The sequence below is a fragment of the Polyodon spathula genome, chromosome 27, assembly GCF_017654505.1.
Source record: "Polyodon spathula isolate WHYD16114869_AA chromosome 27, ASM1765450v1, whole genome shotgun sequence".
Lineage (NCBI taxonomy): Eukaryota > Metazoa > Chordata > Actinopteri > Acipenseriformes > Polyodontidae > Polyodon > Polyodon spathula.
In genome coordinates this window covers 7,812,714-7,821,464 of record NC_054560.1, presented here as the reverse complement: position 1 = coordinate 7,821,464, position 8,751 = coordinate 7,812,714, and the positions used below count along the sequence as shown (strand labels likewise).

The 8,751-nt window shown below is 45.4% G+C and overlaps 1 protein-coding gene across 1 annotated transcript in view; it reads left to right on the top strand.

The window, feature by feature from the left end:
* The first annotated feature begins 335 nt into the window (after nucleotides 1-335).
* LOC121301196 (transmembrane protease serine 9-like) overlaps nucleotides 336-8,751 on the top strand; it is a 12,270-nt gene continuing 3,854 nt past the window's right edge. Inside the window, exons 1-14 of the mRNA XM_041230339.1 lie at nucleotides 336-1,977; nucleotides 2,596-2,723; nucleotides 2,913-2,980; nucleotides 3,098-3,273; nucleotides 3,529-3,567; nucleotides 3,920-4,033; nucleotides 4,223-4,388; nucleotides 4,715-4,989; nucleotides 5,569-5,711; nucleotides 6,166-6,433; nucleotides 6,612-6,725; nucleotides 7,228-7,396; nucleotides 7,501-7,766; nucleotides 8,285-8,501. Coding sequence (XP_041086273.1) covers nucleotides 1,833-1,977; nucleotides 2,596-2,723; nucleotides 2,913-2,980; nucleotides 3,098-3,273; nucleotides 3,529-3,567; nucleotides 3,920-4,033; nucleotides 4,223-4,388; nucleotides 4,715-4,989; nucleotides 5,569-5,711; nucleotides 6,166-6,433; nucleotides 6,612-6,725; nucleotides 7,228-7,396; nucleotides 7,501-7,766; nucleotides 8,285-8,501 — 2,288 coding nt within the window. The 5' untranslated portion in view covers nucleotides 336-1,832. The remainder of the gene's footprint in view (nucleotides 1,978-2,595; nucleotides 2,724-2,912; nucleotides 2,981-3,097; nucleotides 3,274-3,528; nucleotides 3,568-3,919; nucleotides 4,034-4,222; nucleotides 4,389-4,714; nucleotides 4,990-5,568; nucleotides 5,712-6,165; nucleotides 6,434-6,611; nucleotides 6,726-7,227; nucleotides 7,397-7,500; nucleotides 7,767-8,284; nucleotides 8,502-8,751) is intronic.

Sequence of the window (8,751 nt, the reverse complement as noted above, 5' to 3'; positions counted from 1 at the left end):
ACCTACTGTTTCTTTTGAAGAGAAGGAATTCCTTACTCTTAATAACCTGTTGACGCTATCTCACGGCACTCGGCAACAACGAGTGAGTGCGTGAATTCATGACGATCTGCTATTTATCAAGTTCCACAAACTATATGGACTATAGCTAATTGCATTACATTGACACAATACTCGTCTCTGATTAATGGGCCAAATTATTCATTATTGATATTTAACGCAGGTGCATTGCAATGTAATTTGATATTATTATTATTATTATTATTATTATTATTATTATTATTATTATTATTATTATTATTATTATTATTATTATTATTATTATTATATTATTATTTATTTATGTATTTATTTATTTATTTATGCAGTGTCGTTTTGTGTTAGAAAACTGCCCCAATGCTTTGAAATTGTCTAAGCTGTCGCTTATTTATTTGTTTATTTATTTATTAAACCTCTTATTCGATTTCAAGGAGGTCCTGTTACCACAGCAACGGCAGTAATCATACCCCTTTTACAAAATAAAAAAATATAATAAATGATCAACAAATGCATTTCGAAAATAAAAGTACCAAGATACAAACACTATTTGGCTATTGTATTTTCCTAACCCCAAAGTTTCGCATAGGAAATAGGCACTGTAATCATTTTGCATTTTATTTTGCCATTATCCTTTTAAACTTTGTGTTTTGCAGTGTTTGTACCAGTTTTTACATTGGTTTTATATCGTCTAGTTTGATCTCTTCTTTTACTAGAGTTTACTAAAGTTTTCTAAGCTTTTACCATGGTAGACCACAGTAAAACTTACAATTTTAACAACTTATAACAACCCCAAATAAAAAGCTTAGTTCTGTCCCCCCAAAAAAAGAACAAAAAAAACATAATATGCAGTGCAATAGTTTGTACCATAGTCTTTTTTCTGACTGTATAGAAACAGTACACTATTAAGATGTAGTCTTCTGCAGCTAACTGGCCATTCATGGTTGACCTGAGCCTCCAATAATAGGGTCCTCGTTAGAGATAAGGCAGCTATAGTTAAGACAGTGGGGCTAAAGAGAGTTATTGTCCTTCAGCTGCAAGCTTGAATGCATTCTATTTGCCAGAGCTCAGGAAAGACCACCTGTATGTAGCAAAATTGTCACTATGTAAACGCACTGGATTTCCCAAGAGAGGGAGGGACAGGAAGTGTCTTGATCCATAGGTGTTTAACGATGTGCGCAACACTGGGAGATGAGAGATGCATGAAAGCTCTATATAAATGAAGGCTCACCCTGTCTTCTGTAATCAGTCTAACTGCAGCCACTGTTCCTGGATCCTTTACTCTTCATCCAAGAAGGAATTGCCCTTAAACCCTAGTTAAATCTTATTTTCCAGAGCAGCCCGGGAGAAAATAAGACTTACAGCTAGGCTACGGCCATGGGTTCATTTGTAAACACAAAGGTATTGGATCTTATAATTATAATTGATTCTAGACCTAATGTAGTGACTTTGATTTACAGCAGCTCCCATTTATGCTTCAAGTTCTCATCTGCTTGTTGGTGTCATGCCCAGCTTTGCCTCACCATGTTTTAACATAATCTTATAATAATCTTTTTTTTTTTTATTCATAGAATCCATCATTTGAAAACTGGTTAATTCTCAAATTTAAAAAGGTACCAGATCTGGGATCTGGTGCGATCCGGTACACATATGAACCCTTAGCTAGGACCCATTCTAGTCCTGGAATCCACCTGTCTGATTTCAGTTTGGGATCCATCTATGTTGGAAAGCAGGTAACAAACTGCTTGTGATTTTCTGGAGCAGGCAGTGGAGTGTAGTGCATTTGTCCCCGGAGCGCGATGGATCCGAAGAAGGACCTGGACAAGCAGCTGGTGATCGACGAGCTGCCAAGGAGCTTCAGAGACACGCTCTGCTGCAAGGTGATGACGGCAGCCATCATCCTGATTGTCATAGCCGTCGCCACCTTCATCGGCATTGTGATTGGTGAGTAGACGGCATCCTGGCAATCTTTCAGATCAAAGGAGTGCTCTTTGCTGCTCTGATGAGGGGCTATGGCCACAAAACACATTTTCTTTTCTAATTAAATTGTTCTTTGTAAATAAAATACAAATTTTTCTACTTTTTTGTTGATATGTTGTGCCTTTTAGCACCCCAAAAAACGTTACATACATTTGTTACAAAGTGCTATCTTTTAACTTTAACAAGCGAGATTGAGAAGAGCTTCTCATTTGTCTCTTTTGATAGTCACTTGCTACTTTCACTACATACCAGTGCATAACTAGTACAAAGCATTTCACTGTCTCTTATTGGTGGGCGGATTGGTACGGGACTTATAAGAAGTAGACAATCGTTTCAGCTCATGTCCGCGTCAGTGTACTGCATGCAGAAACATTTGTCCAAGTGTCTTATTTTCTTATAAGCTCTAGCTTCTGTTTTGATTGAACATTTTGAAGTTACAGATGAGGCTCTCGTTCACTCTCTTTGCGGCCGACCTTTCCCCTTTCCCTTAGGCGAGGCCAATGTGTTTGAATTGAGTCCCCTCGCCTGGGAGCTTGTATCGTGTGAATTTATGGAGCTCTCCGTCGTTTTCTTTTCTTGCAGCGTACGTGGCTAAACAGCAACTCAGTTACTCTGAGACCGTGGAGCTGAGAGGCATCGCGTACGCTCCCAGTTTACAGGACGAGACGTCGACGTATTCTGTTGTCCTTTCATCGGCGCTGAGGAGAAAGGTGAGGGGTGGGTTCTGAAAGGGTGTGGCTACAGTGTAGAGCAGGGAGAGGGTGAAGAAGGCCATTCCAGGTCAAGTCTTTGTATCGAAATTGGAACCAATGAAACCTCAATCCAGGTGTTGACTAACATTGACTCTGCTCTTGTGGTCCTGCTACTAAGGAAATATTGTTTTGGTTTTCCTGTTCCAGATAAGAAACATCTTCTTGGCTTCATCGGTGGCAGAGTACTATGTTGATACAGACATGCTACAGTATGGGTAAGCAAAGGGAGTTTTACAAAAAAATAAATAAACAGCAAGCCAAGTACACATAACTGTAGTGGAAGTACGTATGCCTTTCTGCGAATGCCCTCCTCAGTGATGCTGTCCTTACAGCGACAATAACGGCAGTGTGGCGGCTTCCTTCCGGCTAATCTTCAGTGTGGACAGGGTGCACGCTTTCTCCAGGCTCTTTGCCCAGGATACCCTGCGATTGGGCCTGGACTCCTCTCTCCGGGAGCAGCCCTTGGGGGTCTTACAATTTGGGGAGATCACCTCCGCCATCCTACTGGGTAAGCAGATCCCAGATCACTCCTGCAGTGCAATTAAAAAAAAGTAACCTCTCTGGATTTTGGCAGGCTTGCACTATTATTAGTGACCTTTTGTATGTAAAATTGTACTGGCTAACCACATTGAAATGTAACTTGTCCACTGCTGCTTAGATTATTAGATTCAGATGGCTTTGTGGGGCACGAGAAAAATGTTTACAGTTACTGCACCTTCTTAATGCTCCTTCTGATGTTAATAATAGTCTTTTTATTTCACAGGAGTGAGCGGAAAGTCTTTCTTTAATATAGGGAGCTCAGGTGAGTCACACATGTGGTTAAAAGTAATGACCAGGCTTTTCCCAAGCATGTGTTTTTTAATGAATTGTTACAGATCATTAAATCTATAAAGCTTGTTGAGCAGCCATCAACGTGGTGAGGCTTGTGTGCAAAAACTGAAAAAATAACAATTTGAATATTTGCTTAGAAATCTCACGCAAAACTAAAAGGTCAACACCTTAAAGGGACTTTTACTGTGTGTGCTTTCTGTTGTGTGCGTGTTCACTGTGTCTGTCATACTCTGTGTGTGTTTCACGGTGTGTGTTTTACTGTTTGTTCACTGTGTGTGTTTCAGTGCCTGTGTGTGTCTCAGCCTGTGTGTCTGCGTCCACAGAAAACTGCCCTGTCAGCACCTTCACCTGCCAGAACAGCGAGTGTGTCCTAAAGATGAACCCTGAGTGTGATTACAAAGCCGACTGTGCTGATGGGTCTGATGAGTCCGACTGCAGTAAGTGTCCCTCTCTGTCTGGAGCGAGTCTAGCAAGCAGCATCGGGAACTATCTCTCTGTAATTTTCACCACAGATTCATCTTCCCTGCTAAAGAATAGTAAAATAACAAAGAAATAATGCCCCCAATAGTTTTCCAGACACTGTAGAGCCTGCCCGAACTGATCTCCTTTGTGATGGTTCTTTCTAGAGTGTGGTACCAGGCCCGCCATGTCCAGCCGGATTGTGGGGGGCATCGACGCTGAGCGAGGGGAGTTCCCCTGGCAAGTGAGTCTGAGGCAGAAAGGATACCACATGTGCGGGGCCTCTGTCCTCAACAGGAGGTGGATCGTCACTGCGGCTCACTGTTTCGAAAGGTGAGGGACCAATCCATGCTGCTGGAGATCTCTACTAATGAGGGCACAGATTTGATTTCCTCAAGCACAAAAACAAGCCAGACCAACTCACCCCGCCCCACTAGATCACACTGCATCCCAGTCTGTCAGCTCTAACCAGCAGGTTACACTGCATCCTAGTCTGTCAGCTCTAACCAGCAGGTCACACTGCATCCCAGTCTGTCAGCTCAAACCAGTAGGTCACACTGCATCCCAGTCTGTCAGCTCTAACCAGTAGGTCACAGGGCATCCCAGTCTCTCTGCTCTCAGCACTGAAAGGTGTGTTGCTTTCCTTTCCTGTTCTGTAGGTTTGATGACCCCAAGAGCTGGAAGGCCCTGTTTGGGACAAACCTGGCCACGGGCACAGAGTCCGGCGCGGTGGAGTTGCGCATCAAAACCATCATCAGCCACCCCCAGTACAACAGCCAGACCTCGGACTATGACGTCGCCATGCTGGAACTGGAGACCCCGCTGACCTTGGGGACCCTCATCCAGCCTGTGTGCCTGCCCTCCCCCTCGCACAGCTTCCCCCCGGGCAAGCGCTGCACCGTGAGCGGCTGGGGGCAGCTCAGAGAGGACAACGGTGAGTCAGCAGGCTTGCTGCTTGAGTTCCCTTTCCAGAGCCGTCGCACTGCATGTTTACACAATATCAAATCAAAGTTACATACTTCTTCGACCGTGGTTTCAACTAGATGTTTTTCTCAGTGGTTTCTGCTTGTTGAAGTCTGTGACGTGGATCATCGTACTTCCACTTTTTTCTGCCAAGCTGCACATTCAGCCAAAGTTAGCTGCGTACTTCCCACTTTTCCTGCCAGCTTCACCACACACCAAAGTATCCGCAGGTCAATTTTGTCACTGTCGTGGATGGGCATTAATTAATGTATCCGAATTATTAATATATATATAATATTGATATATATATATATATATAATAAGTGAAAAACTTTTTATCTGTACGGTAAATTATACAAAATGCCCTTCAAAACATGTTTATAAGCGTATTATACACCCTCTTGCAAAGAGTCTAGCTGTGGAGGTCACTGTGGTTGTCCATGGTGTCAAATTGTTACCCACCAAATCCTGCGTGCTGTGTCTTCATTTTGCTTTGCTGTGCTTGAAAACCACTGAAGTTAAGTCGCCCCTCTCCTGTGTGGGTTTACAGACCACTTGCCCAACTCTCTCCAGAAGGCGGTCGTGGCCATCATCGACACAGCACTCTGCAACGCTCCCTCTGCCTACAGCGGCTCCATCACCGACCGCATGCTGTGCGCAGGCTTCATGGAGGGCAAGATCGACTCCTGCCAGGTACGCCAAGCCCTTGCCAGAGCAGGGATGGAAATAAGACTCCCGTTGCATAGCAGTTTCCTCAATAATCAAATCAGGAAATAGCGAGGCAGCACTGTCCATGCCAGAACAAATGTTGGTTAGTATGATGATCATGAAGAAAGCTTTAGAGTTGGTTCATTTACTGATGTTTCTTTAGAAAACAGAACGTTATGTGAGAAAAATCTCGCGCTCAGCGACTTGTGATAACACCACTGTAAAGAGAAATGGAATTGAGGCTGGTCCATGTTAGCTGTTCCATCACAGGCTGTTGTCTGCAGCATATCTCACACAGCAAGTACCCTTTGTACAGGACAAGGAATGGTGTGTAACAAGAGTTACATATACTGTTACATTGTATTTGAGTTTTGCAGAGAACAGGTGCATGTCGCCCCGTGACTAACGCGGCTGTGCTCTGTGTCTGCATGTGTTGCAGGGTGATTCGGGTGGCCCCCTGGTTTGTGAAGAGGCTCCGGGTCGCTTCTTCCTGGCTGGCATTGTGAGCTGGGGAATGGGCTGTGCCGAGGTCAACAACCCAGGGGTCTACTCCAGAGTAACATATTTGAGAAGCTGGATGCTCAGCCATAGTAACCAAACAGAAATCAATTCGACACCAACATTTACTGCAGCGACTGCCACTACTGCCACTACTGCCACTACTACCACTACCACTCCAACCACCAAGACACCCTCTACCGTACCAGGTAACACAGCGCCCCCTGGCCACCACTGATCATAGTACATTTTACAAATGGAGCAGACAACGAACATGGCCATTTCAGATCACTGAATAATTCTGTTTAAATCCTTCACACACAAATACGTGCATTATCAGAACTGAGTTTCCTTACAAACTGTAATGAGTGTTCTCTCTCTTGGCAGCGGTAAACTGCACCAGCAGCTTCCTGTGTGAGAAGGATGTGTGCATCAGTAAAGTGAACCCAGAGTGCGATGGATTCATTGACTGCGGCAACGAGGCTGATGAGGAGAACTGTGGTGAGCAGGCTGACACTTTTCACAAAGAACTTGCCACTGGTGGCAGCAGCTGCATACCGGTTATATACTGACCAAGGGGACTTTACTGCAGTACATGACACACTCAGGTCTCAGTGCAAAACTGATCGTGCCGTGTAGTTCAGTACCATCCCAAGCAGAGTGAGATTGAGCTGACACCTGAGTGAGATCTTAGTGTACAGGTATAGGACGATGGTGACTGTTGAAGGAACCAAGAAACTGTATTTAGTTGCTAATTTCTTATCTTTGAAAGTTCCCTTCTAAAAGATTCCCATTGTAAAAGCCCAGCAAAGTGTAATGAAGCCCAGTGAAAGCATGGTAAAGCATTCTAATAAGCATGGCAAACCAGGGTAAACTCTGGTAAATGCATCCATGGTATATGGGAAAAGCATGGCAAAACTGCATTGGTAAAAAAAAAAAAAAAAAAAAAAACAGTGCAGTGGTAATCTTTTTCTAAGGGTGTGGTCTGCTCTCCCTGTTGCAGACTGCGGGGACAGGCCTGTGATTGGCTTCCAGAAGATTGTGGGCGGGGTCAACGCACAGCGAGGGGAGTGGCCATGGCAGGTCAGCCTGCAGTTCCAGCGCACGCACCTCTGCGGGGCCACGCTGATCGACAGGAAGTGGCTGCTCACTGCTGCACACTGCTTCGCAAAGTATGCTAGAATTAGAGAGCTGGGAATGGAGGGCTTAGCTTTATTTTTCATGTCATAATCTTGTGCCAGCTGCTCAGCCGTATCTGTGTTGCATTGCTCTGCAGTAAACTGGCCCCGAGAAGCTGGGCGGCCAGCCTGGGCTCGCTCGCCTCCTCTGGGAAGGGGGGGGTCCGGGTCACCCTGCGGAGGATCATCCTTCACCCCCGATACAACAGCACCAGCATGGATCTGGACGTGGCGCTGGTGGAGCTCTCAGTGCCAGCCCCGCCCGACAGCACCATCCTGCCTGTCTGCCTGCCCTCGCCCTGGCACCGCTTCCCAGAGAGAACCGAGTGCTTCATCAGCGGCTGGGGCACCACGGAGGAGGGAGGTGAGGCAGCCCTCACACAAAGGGAAGCAGCGGGAGGGAAAGGAGGGGGGGAGGGAGGTGAGCCAGCACTCACAAAGGGGGAAGCAGCGGGATGGAGAGGAGAGGGGAGGAGAAGGGGGCACCACACACACACACAAACCGGGGAAGCCTTTCCCACCCCCCCCCCGTTTTGTTGTGTACTTCCTGTCGTCGTCGTTTCCCTCTCCCTCCCTCATCCATCACCTCTTTCCATGATTTTACTTTGAATTCGTATTCACAAAGTGTTCTACACAATAGATACGAAATGACTAGGTCTGTACCCCAATAGATTTAACGATGATTTCAAATAATATATATATATATACTATAATATATATATATATATATACACACACACACACACACAGAGTGCTTCATCAGCGGCTGGGGCACCACGGAGTTTAGTTAGATTTAGTTTGCTGTTGAAGACAAGATGCAGCACAAGCAAACTGAAGGCTGACAGAAGCCCAATTAACCCTTTCCTCTCTGCTCTCCCTCAGGCTCGACAGCCAAGTTGTTACAGACGGCTTCGATCGATATCATCAGCCAGTCAGAGTGCCGGCAATCCTACGGCAACGGGCTCACCAGCAACATGATCTGCGCTGGCTTCATGGAGGGGGGCACAGACTCTTGCACGGTAAGGGAGGGGCGCAGGTTTCCATCTGGAGCCAATCGGTCTCACGGAACAAAAAAAAAAAGTAAATATAGTGTGTGTGTGTGTGTGTGTGTGTGTGTGTGTGTGTGTGTGTGTGTGTGTGTGTGTGTAAAATCAAAAGACAATTCTGCCCTAAATCTGTTAAGATATGTAAAGAACAGGTGGTTTACCTTTCGTCAAGCCTAAGTTTTACAGCACGTCACTGAATTGTATTACTACACACACACCCATTTTGTGTTGCTTAGTTACGGACGATTGCATGCATTTGCTTTATTTCTTTGCCTGCGTGCCATGTCCTTACTGCCCTGTGTG